Genomic DNA, 19,158 nt, shown 5'->3' with positions numbered 1-19,158 from the left:
CCCCTTCGGGCTAACGTCATAAGGCCGCGCGCCGCGTGTGTGCTCAGCTGAAGCCGGGGTTCGCCTTCCAGGGAAAGGACTCCGCCGCCCTCACTAACGGACGTGCCGCCGGGCCAATCAGAGCGCCGGGATCCCGCCCCTTCGGGCTAACGTCATAAGGCCGCGCGCCGCGTGTGTGCTTCTCAGCTGAAGCCGGGGTTCGCCTTCCAGGGAAAGGACTCCGCCGCCCTCACTAACGGACGTGCCGCCGGGCCAATCAGAACGCCGGGAGTGCGCCGTGGGAACCGCCCCTTTCGGTTGATGTTATAAGGCGGCGCAAACACCCCCACGCCCTCGCTAACGGACGTGCCGCCGGGCCAATGAGAGCGCCGAGTGTGCTCGGAGCCCGCCCCTTCCGGTTGACGTCATAAAGCCGCGCCTTTCGAGTCCTCAGCTGGTGCTGCGGGCGCTCTCCGGGTTACAGGAACGCGACGATTGAGGGAGGAAGGGCGGGCTTGGGTGGACGATTCTCGGGGCGACGGAAGTACTGACTCCTCACGTCCCACCAGCGAGTCTGCCTGACTGACTTCTGGGTCCCTTCATGCGGAACTAGCACGGGCCGGAATGGCTGCCGCCGCGAACGGGACACCCCGGAAGCCCGCTCGGAGGCCCGGAGCGCGGAGCAGCCCCGACCCCGCGGCAGAAGGCGCGCGGTAGTGGGCGTGGCGCGCGCATGCGCACGGAGGCGGCTTTGGCGCGCCGGCCCGGCCGGGCTGCGATTGGCCCGCGCCGCGCTTCTTTGTGGGAGCGCCCGAGGGGCGTGGCTCCTCGTTGACGTCCGCGCCGCCGCGGCCAATCAGCGGCGGGGACGGAGGCGGAAGCGGATGCACCAGCGCCGTCGCGCAGCTGAGCGCAGCCCACTCGCCACCTTGTCTCCCTCCGCCGAGCTCGGGCCTAGCCGTCCGGGCGGGAAGGGAACCCGGGGGCCGGGCCCGACGTGCAGGCAGGCGGAGGACCCCGCGGGCGCACCCGGCCGGGCGAAGGGGCGGCGGCGGCGGCCTCCGATCTCCCTGCGGGGCCCCGCCCGCCCCGGCAGGATGGCGGCGTCGGCCCTGTACGCCTGCACCAAGTGCACGCAGCGCTACCCGTTCGAGGAGCTCTCCCAGGGCCAGCAGCTCTGCAAGGTGCTTGAGCGCGGGGCCCCCCGAAAGCCGGGAGCCACCCCTCGATCCCACCTGGCACCCGGGGAGGCCCAGGATCTTTTTTATCGTTTGCCCCACTCCGGGTGGATGGGCCTGGCCTGGTGGGTCCCCTCCGGGTGGATCCTTGCTCCGAAGCCCCAGAAGCCCTGGGTCACCCCCATTTCTTTCCCCACACCCCGAGGCGCCAAGTGAGTCGCGTGGGAACTGAGTGCTGCCGCTTCCCGAGCTCCTCCCTCCCCTCCCATCCAAGCCAGGGTTGCCCAAAAATCTGATCCTGGAAGGCTGGACAGCAGCTTTGTGTGTGGTGTGTCTGGGGTTGACCCCCCACATTCTGAAAGACAAAAGATACCCCCCACTTGTTCTCCTTACCCAGGAGTGGTGGGGACTGCATGCAACCTGTCCTAGGGTCCCCTCCAGCAGGGCACAGGTTTTATGAGAGTTAGAGGCCCTTTCCCCAGCAGGAAAGCGGGACTTTGGAGCTGTATATAAATACATATATTCTCTTCTTTTCGCAGGAATGCCGGATTGCACATCCTATCGTCAAATGTACTTACTGCAGATCCGAGTTTCAGCAAGAGAGGTGTGTAGGCCGACTTCATTTCCACTGACAGAGTGCCCCATTCTTAGAGGGGCAAGCCCCATGTTTATGTTAAAGTTAGATGGTTTTCGTTCCTCCGATTGGAAGCTGTGAGCCTTTCTTTCGTACATACATTACCCAAAGAGCGGTGACCAGGCTTCATTTTACATTGAGGGAAACAGCCTCGATCGATCCTCGGAGAATGAAGAATTGCTAATGAAGTTCCTTATAAGCAGGCCTCCTGTTAGGCTATTAAAAATAGCTGCAACAGAAATCCAGGGCGATAGATAGCACAGTGGTCAGGGCGTTTGCTTTGCGCGTGGCTGACCCGCGATCCTCTGCATCCCATAGGGTCCTCCAAGCCCATCGGCTGATTCCTGAGCTCCGAGCCAGGAGTGAGCCCTGAGCACCACCGTGTGTGGTCCAAACACCAAAAAATAAAGCAAAAGTCTGTAAAATCATCTCTGTAACGAAGGTGAGATAGTTACTTAGTTTCGAGTTAATTCGCAGGTAAGTTTGCTACTGTTTCCTTGCCACAATTTGACATGTAACAACCACAGGTAAACGTTGTAGACCAAAATGTGCTACTTTTATGTATTAGATTCAGAAAGTGACCGCCACAAGCTAATAATTACCACTTTTATTTCTTTCTTTGTGACCTGCAAATGCACGATGCAGGGTGGTTAAGTAGAGTCACTAGGCCTTGCTTTTATGTTTGTTTTTTCAGTTTGATTTTGGGCCACACCTAGCTGTGCTCAGGGGTTACTCCTGGCTCTGCACTCAGGAATTATTCCTGGCAGGGGTTTGGGGAATCTTACTGGGTGCCTACCACGTGCAAGGCAAACACCCTCCACACTGTCCTGTCATTCTGGCCTCTTACTGGGCCTTCTGGTCACTTTCACTAAGAATCTTCTCTCCTGGGTCTATATAGGTTTTTAGATGGCACTAGAAGGAGAGCTCCTAGGTTACCGTTCTTCCTTGACCCTACCCGAATGCCTTCCTAAGGAGAGCACGCACAGAAGAACTTAAATAACTTAGATGGCTCTGGGCATCCCCGAGGTATGGAATGCTCAGTGCAGACCAGTGGCTCCAGTTGGTGATAGCGATGTGGAAGTTCTGGGAAGTTAAGGGTTGTAACAGGAAGCCTCAACACGGGTCTGGAAGCAATGCTGGCACAGGAAACAATCCACACCAGTTTAGGAGGATAAAACAAGCCCAGCAACTTCCACCACAAGCTATTTATTTGCAAGCAGGCAAAAGGGCACCCGCAGACAGACTGACAGCTGTGGGGTCAAAACCTGAAGTCTCTAACCCGAGGTCTTTATTGGGAAGAGTGGGACCACCCCCATGCCCCATGCATGGAGAACAGGTAGGGGTCGAGTCCAACCCAGAGATTATTCCTGCCCAGTTGGGACAAGCACGTGCAAAGAAGAAATGTCCTGATTAGAGTGAGAACCAGTGACTTTAACAAGGAACCAGTAGCATTTGTTTCCTTACCAAAAACTGCACAGTAAAAATGTCGGAAAGCACCTGTTAATTGTAAGATCATTACATTGAGTTCATTGATAACTCTAAAAAGATCCCTATGTGTATTTTTTAATTTATTCCTGGTGTTCAAAATTTTAAATTCACATTTTCATGGACTAATCTGCTTACTCTTTGTTCATTGCTATGCTGATTCCTCAGAAAGCTGCATAAATTTGATCGTCTGTACAATTTTCCTTTCCAGCAAAACGAACACAATTTGTAAGAAGTGTGCTCAAAATGTGAAACAATTTGGCACGGTATGTCATATTTTCACTTCATATTTTTAAGGTTTTTCTCAAAGATGGGGCTTTTTTATTTTTGTTTTGCTTTGGGGTCACACCCTGAGCTGTTCAGGTTACTCCTGGCTCTGCGCTCAAAAGTCTCTCCTGGCAGGCTCATGGGACTCGAACCATGGTCTGTCCTGTGTTGGCTGCGTGTGATGCAAATGCCTTACTGTGTGCTATTGCTCTGGCCCCCCAAGATGGGGCTTTTAAAAGATAATATTCTCACATTCTCAAATATGCTAACTTATAAAAAATGTTTCAGGAAAAACTTTCTATAGACTGATGAGAGAACATCTTAGAATGTTCATTGTCTCGTGCTCACTTTGGCAGTATGCACACTAAAATTGGAACGATATAGAGAAGATTAGCGTGGCCCCTGTGCAAGGATGACATGCAAATAGAATGTTCATTGTATGTTTGTCTTATATTTGTAAGGGCCTGGGGTCAGTCTCATACAGCAAATAATAAAATGGTCATTAGCGTATGCATGCTTTATGCAGATTGAATTTCATTGTGAGATCATATTCCTAAAATATTTAAACACAAGGATTTGGAACCTCCCTCAAGTGATAGACTTACCTGCAAAGCATAGGTCAGGTCTTCAGTTTCATCCCTGCCACTAGTGTCACATGTTCTCTCAGCTCCATTTAAATATGTAATTCCTAGTTGTAAAGAGCTTTATCTGCAAACAACATTTACTTACATAGCACAGTTAGGTAGACATTTGTGGAAGTCAGGATGTCCTATAGTAATATGTAGACATTATTCATATGCTGTTAGAATGCTGGCCTTAAGCATCTAAAGCATTCTGAATTGTACTGAGTGAGAGAAAATTAAGGATGTTGGTTTTAAGTTTATACTGAGCATGTTATGTCATTGTTTTTAGCTGAACATATGTTCCTTACGTCACCTGCCCCTGTATATGACAAAAATAAATTGTGTGTTTGAATACATGATAAAACAAATCTGGGCAGGATTTTTGACATAGTAGAGATTTGTTCCTCCAGATGCTAGATGCCTGAGCAACGCATGAGCCTTCTCTCTCAGTCACACCTTTATTTTTACCATTTGAAACGGTTTTCATGTGAGAAAATTTTCTCATGTCAATGAGCTTCATGGCTCCAGAAAAAGTACCGAATGAATAGAAACATAAAGGATGTTATTGGCTTCAATTAGGTAACATCTGATGGGGGGAATGTTTTGCTTTTCAGCTTCCTTAATTCCAGAAATACAAAAGCATGTACCACAGGCATGCTTTATGCAGCAAATCTTTAGTATTTTTAAATATTTCAACTAATGGAGAATGTCTCTCTTTCAGCCCAAACCTTGTCAGTACTGTAACATAATAGCAGCGTTTATTGGCACAAAGTGTCAGCGTTGCACAAACTCAGAAAAGAAATATGGGCCACCCCAGACGTGTGAGCAGTGCAAGCAACAGTGTGCTTTTGACCGCAAGGAGGAAGGAAGAAGAAAGGTCTGTGTTCCTGGTCATTTGCTGGAACTTATATCAAACACGAAAAACTAGTGGGAAATCCTAGCCGTCTCCACTCTGCTTAAAACAATGCTGTCTTCTTGGGGTTCTGGAAGATGTGGTTGGGGGTCACTGTCCTGAAGTAGAGGGGAGTGAGATTTCCTCCTTGTACCCTGTGTAGTTTGTGGTTGGGCTCCCTGGGACTCCCCTTTAAAAAAGCTCTTTCTGTGGTGCCCATGTGGAGCTGTTTGGCTCATGAGAATTTTTACTAACTACTGTTCTGTCCTTTCAGTGACTTAGCCCTTTCAAGCACAAACACCCCAGACAAATGAATATTAGCTTGTATGATTTGTATAATTCAAAGTTCCTCTTGGGCCTCTTCTTTGGGAACTCATTTGGGTCCACTGTTTCATTCTGCCGCTGACTGAGATCTGGACAGCTCTTGACTGCTGAGAGTCACACCAGCTGGTCACTGTCCCGTGACTGGGAGAATGACTCTGAGGGACTCTCTCAATCCCCGGCACATAGATATAAAATGTGCACAGACATACACACAGGTGTGCACCTAGTTAAAAAGAATAGTACATGTTCGGACAAAAAGGAGAGAGAAACTTGACTTTACTCCTATAGTCTTAGTCTTGGGAAGTCTCTCTTTTAATACACATTTATTCTCATTGTCTGGGCACTTATGGTTCCTTGGGTTTGCAGGAAACATCAGCTTTGCCCAGGCTAATTGTTCCTGAGAATTGGTCCTTGTCTTCCTGTCACAGTAGGAACTCAGTCTATCAGTCCATAGTCTTGTTTCATGTACATTTCTGTTTAAAGATCCTTATACATTGTTGATTGGGAACATTGGTCTCATGGGCAGTTGCACTGTAACTTCGGCCTCAGTGAGCCTGACACCTCCCTGTATATTTTACTGAAAGTATATGACAGTCACATGTGATGTACTTGGCACCAGCACAAAGCACAGCTAGAAATCCCAGCAACTGATTTGGGTTGGGAGTGATTTGGAGAGGATTCCGTTTTAGCCAAAAGACAACAAAACTCACAGATGAGAAGTGGTTGTATCAGTCACTTGGACTCTTTTTTTTTTTTCCCTGTAAACGAACAGTTTTTAGGATGATAGGAATGGAAGTGTTTCCGTCACGTTTTATTATTTTATTTATTACTTGGGTTTTGGAGCCAGACCTGGCAGCACTTGGGTTACTCCTGGATCTGCTCTCAGATATCACTCCTGACAGTCTTGGGGGATGAAATTAGATGCCGGGCATCAAACCCAGGTCTGTCCTGGGTCAGCCATGTGCAAAGCAAATGCCCTACTGCTGTGCTATCACTCCAGCCCTCTTTCACATTTTAATAGTGATTTAATAATTCAAGATTCATGATAGTGCTTAAAGAAAACTCCTTCATTGCAGATCTTTGCAATACATCCATTTATGGTGGGGGTTTTTTCCCCCAAGTTAAAAATGATTTGAAGCTCATGGAAGTCTATATGTTGCCAATTTTGTCATCTTCCAAAATAGGATTTCCCCAAGCTTGAGAAGTTTTGATTTTTCTCCCATTCTGCACTTGAATAAGTGGGGAGAGGGTGATGAGTTGGGGGTATCAAGTTGGAATTTGGTGAGTTTTCCTCACTTAGTTTTAGTGTGGCCAGTGGAAATGGGTTTTGAATCTCATGCACATACTTTCTTCAAAAAGGTTGATGGGAAGTTACTCTGCTGGCTTTGTACTTTATCATACAAGAGAGTTTTACAGAAGACTAAAGAACAGAGAAAGAGCCTGGGATCTTCGCACTCAAATTCCTCTTCATCCCTTCCTGAGAAAGACCAGCATCATTCGAAGCATCACCACCACCACCACCATCACCACCACCACCACCGGCACGGCAGCAGCCATCACAAGTAAGTCCCTTGGAAGGAGCTTTCTAGAGTTCGCCTCTGCTCGAGATGCCTTCTAGTGGTCCAGCTTCTTGCAGTTTGGCCTTGGATGTGGTAAGCGTGAACATCTCAGACTATTTCCCAACTTTATGCGGGGTGTAGAATCGCACCCATTGGGCCCAGAGGAGGTCGTATTGGGATGAAGGTCCATTCACTTGGCCCTGACTTGGTTGCCAGCATTCCACAGTTCCCTGAGCTTTCCTGGGTACACACAGCCCAGGTGACCTGCCAGGCTGGCATTGCAGGGCCTGAGTAGCATCTTGGGTCCTTGGACTTAGTGGCCAGCTTGTTTGAGTGGGAACCACCTGAGGGTCCTTTGGGCCTCTGAGCACTTATTAGGATGTCCCCCAAAGAATAAATTAAGAGCGAATTTTAATTACATGGTATATATTTAACCATCATTATTACGGAGGCAAGACATATAGGTAATTACTATACACAATGATTGATCATTTCTTATCAGAGTAACTATTACAGTGATTTATCAAAAGCCTTGGTGTTTTTTTCTTTCTTTCGTTTTTTTTTTTTTTGTTTTTGGGCCACACCCAGTGACGTTCAGGGGTTATCCCTGGCTGTGCACTCAGAAATTGCTCCTGGCTTGGGGAACTATATGGGACACCGGGAAGTCAAACTGGTTTGCAAGGCAAACACCCTACCGCTGTGCCACCACTCTGGCCCTTTTTTGGGGGGAGGGGGTGAAGTGTTGGGTTTTTGGGCTACACCAACTGTGCCCAGGGATGTCTATGGCCTGTATTCTTAGGGATCACTGTAGGTGGGCTCAGGGGATCTTATGGAGTGCCAGGAACTGAACCTGAGGCGACCATGTGCAAGGCCCTGCCTGTTGTACCCTCTCTCTAATACTCAAAGACTTTTTAAACCTCTGGAGAAAATTAAGAATGCTGAAATGTTGGGGACTAAAGAGATAGTACAGTGGGGAGGGTGCTTGTGTTGCTCGCAGCTGCCCTGTGTTTATCCCCAGCATCCCATCTGGTGCCCCAAGCACTACCAGGAGTAATTCTTAAGCATTGTCAGGGGTGATCCCCCCCACACACACACACCATAAAACAGCAGCAACAAAACCTAAAGTGAAGATTATACACTCAAAATGAGAAGAACAGGAGCATGACACCCATTTTTAGAAGAAACCATGTTTTTCCCCAAAATTTCTATCAGCTTTTAAGTTCTAGGTATGTTAAACATTCTGTTCACAAGAAATTTACTTGTTTTTGGAATGTGCCATCACTCTGTCCAGACGGCAGGATTTGACTTAACATGTGTAAAGCACCTGTTGGATGGGGTTCTTTTTTCCACTGGGCTGGCTCAGGGATATGTGTAGCCACCTGCCCACATCAGCCTTCTCTCAGGATGTCAGAGTACTACTTAGGACAGGACACAGATCTCCAGGAGCAAAAAAACAAACCATCTTCCCAACATTTTCCCCCAATAGTATCTGCCAGAGCCGCCCCTAAGTCTGCAGAAATGCCTGTTTCTCATATCCTTTATGGATGCATTTGTCTTCCAATGATGTGAGTTCATACACCACAGCATATCTTAAAAGCCCATTTCTGTGTCAGTCATCTCAGCTCTGGAAAAAGGGCTTCAAAGAAAGGAAAGGAGGTTAATTGACCTCCAGTAGTTCTTTTGATTTGCTTAAGAAATACGATTCTGGGCCCGGAGAGATAGCCCAGCCGTGTTTGCCTTGCAAGCAGCCGATCCAGGACCAAAGGTGGTTGGTTCAAATCCCGGTGTCCCATATGGTCCCCTGAGCACGCCGGGTGTGGCCCAAAAACCAAAAAAAAAGAAAAAAAGAAATACGATTCTCTTTTATACTTAATGGCTAGAGATCACTGGACAATGAGAAACAGTTGGTGGGGTTCCAGCTTAAGTTCACTGCCCTAGAACATTGAGGCACACAGATCCTGTGATATATAGTGACGGGGTGTAAGGGAGAAGCTAAGGCCTGTCCTGGTGTGAAAGCATCCGATCTGTCCTATACAAGCATTTCAAGCATTTCTTTTCTTTGGTTTTTGTGTCCCACCTGGTGGTGCTCAGGCCTGATTTCTGGCTCTGCACTCAGGGATCACTCCTGGCAGGCTCGGGGCGGAGGTGGGGGGAGGGGGGACCATATGGGATGCCAGGAATAGAATCCGGGTTGATGACATGCAAGGCAAGCACCCTGCCCACTGTGCTATCAGTTTGGCTTCATTTTAAACATTTGCAAGGTAATTATTCTCACCTTGAATCTGAAGTCATATTCAAGTGTGTTACATAGCTTGCTACTGCTTAGAGTGAAATCCGTAAAAATATAAAGCTAACTGAACTCATCGGTTGGTGGGTCACAGTTCATGGCCTCAAAAATAACAGCTGGATAGCAGTAAACTGCTCAATTTAGAATTTATTTTCAGTTAGTGCTTAAGAGCATGGTCTGTTCTTTACTTTTGCTTTGAAACCTTTTACAGCTAACAATAATAAAGGAACACACACACACAATCTCACACTCACATTCTTAGAACTCTCCACCTTGCGTGTCGCCTGCCTGCTTACACTGCACCATGAGATCTTATAACCTTGTCTCCTGGTAAGTTGTGTGCTGTGCCAGTTTCACTGAAGGAATTAAGGCGCAGGTATTTTTAAATGACTTAACTCTTGCTAAGGTCACAGCGCCCAGTTCTAGTTGCTCCTGTGTCTGGTGGGTTAGAGCTGCTCTGTGCATACTGTGTGAGCTCACGAGCAGTTAGTGAGAATGGCTCACCTGCAATCACACGAGGAAATGCATAAGAATTCACCTTTGATTAGTCTTAGGGCACAATGGAAAGGCAGTTGTATTAGCGTTTCAGTTTTAAAATTATTTTGTTACTGTAAAATCTCCCAGCACAGCATTACTTCTTCAGAATATGGACTGAAGAAAAATCTAGAGGGGCCAGAGCAATAGCACAACAGCCTTGCACACAGCTGATCCAAGATGAACCTGGTTCAATCAATCCCAGCATTCCATATGGACCCCCTAGCCAGGAACAATTTCTTTTTTGTTTGTTTTGTTTTGTTTTTTGTTTTGGGGTTACACCCGGCGGCGCTCAGGGGTTACTCCTGGCTCTCTGCTCAGAAATCGCTCCTGGCAGGCACCAGCGGACCATATGGGATGCTGGGATTTGAACCACCATTGGACCTGGGTCAGCCGCTTTCAAGTCAAACGCCCTACCACTCTGCTATCTCTCCGGCCCCACCAGGAGCAATTTCTAAGCACATAGCTAGGAGTAACTCCTGAATGTCACTGGGTATGCCCCCTCAAACCCCCCCCCAAAAAAAAAAAAAGGGAGAAAGAAAACTCTAGAGACTTTTAAAGTGGTTCTTAGGGAAACCAGAAAGAAACAAGGCTAAAGTGGTCCCTAGTCCCAACTCACACCCCATTTTTAAACACCTCAAGTCACTCCCAAGAGAAACATGACTGGAATGGAAGAGTCTAAACAGTAATTGTCATTCTCTGTCATCCTGAAAACAGGCTGTGATTTCGATGCTCATCACGCTGCATGTGGGGATAACATGAAAGTCCTGATATTAGAGAAAATTTAGTTTCTATTATGCCATCTTCCTCAAAGAATCTATAATGAATGACTAGTAATCATTTGGTCAGTTATGCATCTTAATAGAATGTGACTTATCAGGTGAATATTAGCCTGAGTATAGGATCTGACCTTTTCCGAACAAAGATTTAAACACGTACAACCAATAGATCCCAGGGGAAGGAATGCTAGTAATTGTAGAGACAGTGAATAAGTGTTCTTTGATGTCATTCATGTGTTTTTCAGAATCAGCAATCTGAGTCCAGATCAAGAGCAGGGACTATGGAAGCAGAGGTAACTATCTTACGCATTTTCCTGAAGGGCTTCAGAACAGGGTGTAGTTTGGGCCATACTCAGCTGTTCTCAGGACTTACTCGTGGCTCTGTGCTCAGGGATCACTCCTAGCAGTGCTGGGCATCAAATCCCAGTCAGCAACGTGCAAGGCAAGCAAGCACCTTACCTGCTGTATTATCGCTCCAGCCCAAAATGTGTGTATGTGCTTAATGTGGCATCCCTATAGCATTGTGACATAGGATTTTTAAAACTCAATAATTATTGAGTCATTAGTATTTGGGGGAATAATAATGGTTTGGGACCTCTTTTTTCTCTAATCTTACTGACGTTTGGTTTCAGCCATAAATCCTCTGCAGCAATTCAGAATGAAACTCCAAAGAAAAAGCCCAAATTGGAATCTAAGCCATCAAATGGAGATAGGTAAATAACAAATTCCTTATGCGCTATAAAAATTCAACTTAGCTGAACATTTATTTTTTATTGCCAATTACTAAGAGTAACATAATAAAAACATGTTTTTTTCTACATTGAATTCTTTAAGAAGAGTAATGAGTAGGAGATAAACAGTCATTTAAGATTTTAAAACTTAATTTTGGCAATAAAGTGGCACGGAAATAGGTTTTATTTGGGAAATAAATTTGGGTGTGTTTGTATTTTTAAGGAAAACATATCTGCATTCAAAACCTTTTCTTAATCTCAGTGAGACACAAATCGTAACGTGATTTCTTTAAAATGGACCTTTTTGGGAGACTGTTTTAGATGGTTGTAGTTCATTAGCCAGACATTTGCTGATGTTACTGTACAAATTGGCTGCCTAATGCTTTACACTAGAAGTATTGACCCCCTAAAAGCTAATACTGAATTATATTTCTGCAGGTGTATTAATGTGTGCCATTAGTAAGGTAATTTGCCAGTTGCATCCATTTCTGTCAGGTACATATTTTTTTGCATTAGCTTTAAGGATGTTTGTGGAATTGTCTAATTTATGCAATTTGAACAGATTCTAATCTTTCTTCTACTTCACTGACCTGGGCTGTTTTTTGTTTTCTCTCTAGTAGCTCTATCAACCAGTCAGGAGATAGTGGGGGAACAGACAATTTCGTCCTCATCAGTCAGCTGAAGGAAGAGGTATTGTCTCTGAAGCGCCTCCTGCAGCAGAGAGACCAGACCATCCTGGAGAAGGACAAGAAGGTGAGGCCGCTCTGGCTCCGCTCCATCGCCTCTTCAGAACTGCCACGTAGTCCCTTGGTCCCTTAGTCCTTTGGCCACTTGAGTAATATTTGCTCTGTGTGATTCTTTAAGACCACATGCCAGTTCAGACTAGATTCTAAGCTTCCATGGCAGATAGGTAAAGATGATCTTTCACAACTTTTGTTACACTGAATTGAGATCCAATTCAGATTAAAATAATCTCTAAACATTGGTGTTTAGTAAACTTGTCATTTGAAAATTGGTTTCATACTGTTCTGCTGAGTGAAGTGAGTCAGAGGGAGAGGAATAGACATAGAAAGTCTCATCTGAGAGATAAAAGCAAAATAAAAGGCAGTATGGTGCTAATATCCAGAGACAATGGAGATGAGAGCCAGACGGACCAGGCCATGATCTGAAGCTTACCGCAAAGAGCAGTGAGCACCGTTGGAGCACTAACTGCACTGACAACTACCACGACAATTACAGTAAGAGAGAGAGAGCAGTAGAATGCCTGTCCCGAAGACAGTCTGGGAGAGAGGCATTGATGGCAGGAAGGTTACACGGGTGAAGGATAGTGTGCATTCTATGATTGAAACCCAACTACAAACATTTCTATAACCAGTGCTTAAGAAAATATTAAAAGGGGCCAGACAGTGGCGCAAGCGGTAAGGCATCTGCCTTACACACGCTAGCCTAGGATGGACCTCGGTTTGATCCCCCCCGGCATCCCATATGGTCCCCCAAGCCAGGAGCAATTTCCGAGTGCATAGCCAGGAGTAAGTAACCCCTGAACGTTATCAGTTGTGGCCCAAAAACCAAAAAATTAAAAATTAAGAAAAGAAATTAAAAAAAATATTAAAAGAAAGAAAAGAAAATTGATCTCATGTCATGGTTTGAAAATGAGATGTCAGTGGAATATCATGTGAAATATTGTGGCCCTCAAGACCAGGAGATTTGTTACTAGGAGGGCACTTGCCTCACACAAGCTCTCAGTTTGGGCCCCAACATCACAGAAAAATCAATCTGAAACCAGTTTTCATACTCACTGCTTATAGGCTCTTGTTCTAGTGTTTACACCTTACATCTTAATAATATTTATATATATAATACTGTGTTAGTGTTCACTATTTACATATGACATTTATGTACTTATGGGGAACATTTTCTGAGGGATTAAGTTTTATATTTTCCAGTCAGCATACTTGTTACCAAACTCTGTCCAGAGAAGTCACCTTTTAAAAAAAAGAAAAAAGCAGGGGCAGACCAGTGGCGCTAGAGGTAAGGTATCTGTTTTGCAAGTGCTAGCCTAGGACAGACCGAGGTTCAAAGCCTTGGTGTCCCATATGGTCCTGCAAGCCAGGAGTGATTTCTGAGTGCATAGCCAGGAGTAATCCCTGAGTGTCAACAGGTGTGCACCCCCCCAAAAAAAAAAACCAGACAAAACAAAAATAAAAAGCGGGGCCGGCGAGGTGGCGCTAGAGGTAAGGTGTCTGCCTTGCAAGCGCTAGCCACGGAAGGACCACGGTTTGATCCCCGGTATCCCATATGGTCCCCCCAAGCCAGGAGCAATTTCTGAGCGCTTAGCCAGGAGTAACCCCTGAGCATCAAACGGGTGTGGCCCGAAAAAACAAAAACAAAAAAAATAATAAAAATTAAAATAAATAAATAAATAAAAAAAAGTAAGAAGCAACTTTCTAAAGTCCTTGTGATGTTAAATATTTTACATTAAAGTTATACTGTAATAAACGACTGGACCAGTTGACAAAAGTTAGATGAGTTATGACACTCAGGCAACTATTCTTGACATCTTCCCCTACTGTTATTAAGTTTATTAAGAAGCATATTTAAGGGGCCGAAGAGATAGCACAGCAGCGATAAGGCATTTGCCTTGTAAGCAGCTGATCCAGAATGGACGGTGGTTCGAATCCCGGCATCCCATATGGTCCCCCTTGCTTGCCAGGAGCGATTTCTAAGCACTGAGCCAGGAGTAGCCCCTGAGCGCTGCTGGGTGTGACCCAAAAACAAAAACAAACCAAAAAAATGAAAACACTATGTTCATGTATATATTGTAGATATCTGTGTGCCTATATGCTTTCTCTCTTTTTTGCTTAGCTAACAGAACTAAAGGCAGACTTCCAGTATCAGGAGTCAAACTTAAGAACCAAGATGAACAGCATGGAAAAAGCTCACAAAGAAACCGTGGAGCAGCTGCAGGTAAGCAGCCTGGTGGCGGAAGCCCAGGAGGATCCATTGTTGTAGACTCTTTCCCATTAGCAGATGTCTCGTGGGCCATTGGATTTTTGGTCGTATAATAGCATTGAACCCCAATCCCAGAAGAAGTTGTTGCTTGAGGTCACTTGAGGGGATTCAATGTGTTTGGTCTGAACAGTTCGGTCTAGCTTTGAGATGAGGTGTTCGGAGGACATCCTTGGTGCCTGTTCAATTGGTTGTCATGGTAAGAAGCAGAAATTGAGGTTAGATTCGTGAAACTGAGGTGTAACCCTAAGGCTGTATAATTCTTTCCACTTCCCCCACCACCCCTTCACAGGGAGTAGTAGAGAGGTGAGCGTGCAGAACCAATTCAAGGGGGGTCTTGGGAGGACACTGAGGCTGCGTGCGGTGAGGCAAGGCAAGATCTTAAAGAATTACATAGGGGTCTGCTCCTGTTCGCAGGGTCCTTGGTAGGCTCAGTATCCAGAATACTGAGCAGTGCCTGAGGCCCCAGGACAGCCAATGAAGGGGTGTGCTGAGACATAGCCTAAAGACATGGAAGCTGTTCCTCCCTTGGCCCACCATCCTTGCAGCTTAAGATCAGGCCATACTGCATATGTCTTCTGACCATTTCCATATGTGGCATTTGTGGGATGGATCTTTGGGTAAAGTCTGAGATGGTAAAGGTGAGAAAGATGCTGCTTGCCCAGCACAGTCCCTTGGGACCTTGGAGCCTTTGGGTGGACAAGTGCAACTGTGGAAAGAATAGGCACTGCTAGTTTTCTTTGGCGTCCTCTATTCCTGTCTCTGTTGTGTTCTCTCTATAGGGAGCTGGAATGGAGTAAGGCACAAAGTGGGGTTAGGAACTGTGTAAGTCACTTTCAGGTGCCAGTTTTTAACCCCGATGTTATTTTGGAGAGACAGTGGAATCTGGCACTTTGTGGACCTTCCAACTTGTGTCACAGCCAGCGCCCTCTCCTAAATGCAAAACCTAGTTCATTTTTGGGGCCCGGAGAGATTAGCACAGTGGTGTTTGCCTTGCAAGCAGCCAATCCAGGACCAAAGGTGGTTGGTTCTAATCCCGGTGTCCCATACGGTCTCCCGTGCCTGCCAGGAGCTATTTCTGAGCAGACAGCCAGGAGTAATCCCCTAAGCACTGCCGGGTGTGGCCCAAAAACCAAAAAAAAAACAAAACAAAACAAAAACCTAGTTCATTTTTGGCTTTACTCACCAGCAAGGATTAGTTACGTAATCTGATTTTCTTTTTCAGCTATTAAAGCTGAATGATTGCCTGGACACAAAATCTCTTTGTTGGTGTTGATTTTTTTTTTTTTCCTTTCTTATGTAGTACTCAGGGGGTCTGGGGCCATCCCAGCGATCTCTGCAAGAACTCTGAGGACCATGAGGGCCAGGTTACCTGAGCCATCCTGGCATTTTCTCTAGGGCCATTAGGGGCGCCAGAGGACCATGTGGTACCAGGGATCAAATGCAAGGCTCACACTATAAGCCCTGTATTTTTTCTCTGATCTGTGATCAACCATAGCTCAGAAGTAAATCGGACATAACAGGAAAACTGAACAGCACCTAAATTTGGAAAATCCAGATTTGTCACTGCTGAAATGACTGGTGACTTGGGTTCTGGGTCACTGGAAGTTCAGGGAAGCATTTCTGGACATTTGTGTTGACTGATGTAGGTGAGGAAAGCTGTAATGCCCATTTCCTTGTTAGTAGAACATGCCATTAGGCTCTCCCAGAGACTGGAGATTTGCTCCTTGTAACAGGCTCTGTGGCAGCCCCGCTTGCCAGAGATGAATTGTGCTCACATAAGGGGTCAGAAGTGACCCGGAAACACCACATTTTTTGTGACTCTGACCTTGTCGTTCTTTGTCCTGTTCCATGACAACTCCTGGTCTCCATCCTTAGTGACAGAGCCCATTCCTGTGCCTCTGGTGTCATGCCCACTACCAGGGCAGCCCAGTCAGTGTCTCAGGCGGTAGCTATGCACATTGAGTTCTCTTATTTCAGAGGTGCTGATGAGAGAGTGAACCCTGCAGCAAGGAACTGACCTTGCTCGGAGAGCTTCCCAATAGTATGTGACAGTCAGGTCTGGGGAAGAAACAACTCGACAAAAGCATTTCCCAAGAGCTCCAAGTTATAAACGATGTTAAGATTCCAGATCAGCCTCTTTAGCTGGGGAGCTACATTGATACAAGACCAAGAGAACAGCTATTCGAGTGAGGGCCTACTCTGTGCCTTTCTGCTAGGCTCAGTAGTTTAGGAACTACTTTAGGTGCTGATGCTCTCGGGGACACTGAAGGTGGTTACATAGAACCTATTCTTGATGCTCTGGGGAGTACTGGGGGGTGATACACCCCAATAGTGGTCATCTTGAGGAGTTCCTGCATTCAGGAAGGGCCAGTCTGGGGGTTTGGGGCAGGAGTTCAGCACCTACAAGGGAGGTCTTGCCTCAGCCTGTGCCCACACGGGGCAGACGGGAGAGGAGTGGTGGGAACGTGGTCCATAGACATCCACCAAGACACTGAAGAATCCTAGTTCTCTCCAAGCACAAGGCAAAGAGATTTTCTCTCGTTCTTAGAGCTGAACTAAGATTTCTGAACCAGCTGTTGTCAACATGATTCCCATTATGGTTCATGGGCCTACGCAGTCTTTTTCCAAGTGTTTGCATGTGTGGAAGCTATGATGGTTGCCCATAGGTGAGAGGCTGTATGGGAGGCAACCACAGGTCGGGTCCACAACATGCCATGTGCTCCCCAAGAGCCACTGAGGAGGATCCTTGAGTGCAGAGTCAGGAGTAAGCACACCAGCTGTGCCCCCCCCCAAATACACAAAAGAGGAGATGACCCTAAATCTATCAGCCTTTCCTTTACTTTGTTAGTGTTTCAGTCAAGTCTTACTATTTGTGTGGGAAGAGTAATATTTTAAGTCATTTTTTTAGCATAACTTTAAAAAAATACTTACATTTTAATCTTAAATGTTTTTATCTCCCACAGGCCAAAAACAGAGAACTTCTCAAACAGGTTGCAGCATTGTCAAAGGGTAAAAAGTTTGACAAAAGTGGAAGCATTCTCACATCCCCTTGAGAGTAGCGGTTTTTTTTTTGTTTGTTTGGTTTTTTTTTAGTGTTTCTGCTGGGAAGTGTCCATTGGGAAAGACTCTTGAGTCCTTAAATTCTGCATAGTGGAAAAATATTTTTACACACCAAGTGACTTGGCGTGTTTCCTGTTCACTTTTGTAACTACTATACAGCATTTTTTTAAGTTGTAAAACATTCAGATAAAACTTCAGCTGGTTTGAAGTAACTTTTTAATTATTTGATATCCAGGAACTATTTTGCCAGCAATAGTATTAAGCAGTTGTCAAAGAGTGCTTGGACAGTGCTCTTTATCAAGTGCAACATGCAATAAATAATAAAGGAAACGTGGTTTTAGGAGGGCAGAGAGTAGGGGTTGGACTTTATCGTTTGTTTCACACTATGCTGACTTGACAGTTTTCAATTTAGAAATATGAAATTTTTACATAAGGGAAATGGTGAAAACACTTTTGGTAATTGTGTTTTTACTTTGCATTAACATGAATTAAGAGAAAATCATGGTGCTTTTATTAAATGAATTTCAGACTATACTCTGTAAATATGTTTTTAAAACTACACCATTACATGAGCTAGTAAAAGTAGTATTTTCATTATTGGTAGAGGAATTAACGTTATTGTACAGTATCTGAGGTAAGGTGTGTCTGTTTTGTATAAACTACTGTAGATTTTTACTTACAAGTGCCTCTTTGCCACCTAATGTTTTTATTTATAGGAATGCTAATCTTTTGTACATAGTTTGTTTTAAAGTCATGTTGAATAAATGTTTGTATATAAATGCATATGTACAGAAGCCTATTTCAAAAGGAAATCAGAGTTGCTAGAAAAGCGTTTTCAATTGCATTCAGAACTGATTGTGCATATATATAGACTCCGGATGGCCCTGAGTCCTCACTCTGATCTGAGCCATCGGCCATGGGAGGCGTTGAATCATGTCATAACTCTCCCCAAAGATTTACGTTTTTAAACCTGGTTTGGTTTGGTTTTTATCATATGGCTTCATGCTTATACTTTACAAATCACATGTTTTGCTTCATTTTCCTTTTATAAGAAATTTTAAATTTTGTAGATTTTTTTTTCTGAAATGGTCCATAGCTCTACTTTCCTCTGATATGTGATTTTCTAAGTTAATATTTATATATCCTCTACTTAATTTGTAATTTTAAATCAATTGTGGAAAAAATTATGTTTTAAATCAATCTGTGCTTTGAATAAATTGGAATCTACTGTTACGTTTAGACACTTCAATGTTTCATCAGAAAATCATTCATAGGGCCCAGAGAGATAGCACAGCGGCGTTTGCCTTGCAAGCAGCCGATCCAGGACCTAAGGTAGTTGGTTCGAATCCCGGTGTCCCATAAGGTCCCCCGTGCCTGCCAGGAGCTATTTCTGAGCAGCCAGGAGTAACCCCTGAGCACCGCTGGGTGTGGCCCAAAAACCAAAAAAAAGAAAATCATTCATAGTCTTGAAGCTTGTCTGTGAAGGTTAATGTGGGCAGGAAGATGGGGTATGTGCAGACTATCCTGATCCAGTGATTTTTCAGTAGAGGAAATTTCGTGATAAACCTCTTACTTGGTACATGCCAGTTGACAGATTCAGTTCGGTGTGAAAGCCCAGGCAGAATCGGATCTATTACTGCATGCAAGAGTTCCTTCTTTCAGCCATTCTGGGCAAGGGCCAAATTTTGAATCAGCAGCTGCTCAATGACCAGCTTTGTTTGAGTGATCAAGGAGTGTCATCAAAGTTGGGCTTTGCCCAGAAATAGGGCTGTTGTGACAGCCATTCTCCCTCGTCATGGTGGGTCATTTCTGCA

The 19,158-nt window shown here is 45.3% G+C and overlaps 1 protein-coding gene and 1 non-coding gene across 2 annotated transcripts; both read left to right on the top strand.

The window, feature by feature from the left end:
• The first annotated feature begins 976 nt into the window (after positions 1–976).
• Positions 977–18,421, top strand: FAM76B (family with sequence similarity 76 member B). The gene is made up of 10 exons (XM_049778578.1): positions 977–1,163; positions 1,697–1,761; positions 3,488–3,542; positions 4,888–5,043; positions 6,742–6,944; positions 10,787–10,834; positions 11,174–11,254; positions 11,890–12,025; positions 14,138–14,239; positions 17,248–18,421. The coding sequence occupies exons 1-10, from the start codon at positions 1,077–1,079 to the stop codon at positions 17,335–17,337; spliced, it is 1,023 nt and encodes a 340-aa protein (XP_049634535.1). The 5' UTR covers positions 977–1,076; the 3' UTR covers positions 17,338–18,421.
• Positions 3,884–3,990, top strand: LOC126017135 (U6 spliceosomal RNA). Its single transcript, XR_007498804.1, has one exon. It is a non-coding gene; the product is annotated as a U6 spliceosomal RNA (small nuclear RNA).
• Positions 18,422–19,158: the final 737 nt, after the last annotated feature.

This window comes from Suncus etruscus, chromosome 8 (assembly GCF_024139225.1).
Source record: "Suncus etruscus isolate mSunEtr1 chromosome 8, mSunEtr1.pri.cur, whole genome shotgun sequence".
Lineage (NCBI taxonomy): Eukaryota > Metazoa > Chordata > Mammalia > Eulipotyphla > Soricidae > Suncus > Suncus etruscus.
This window is presented reverse-complemented; position numbering and strand designations above follow the sequence as displayed.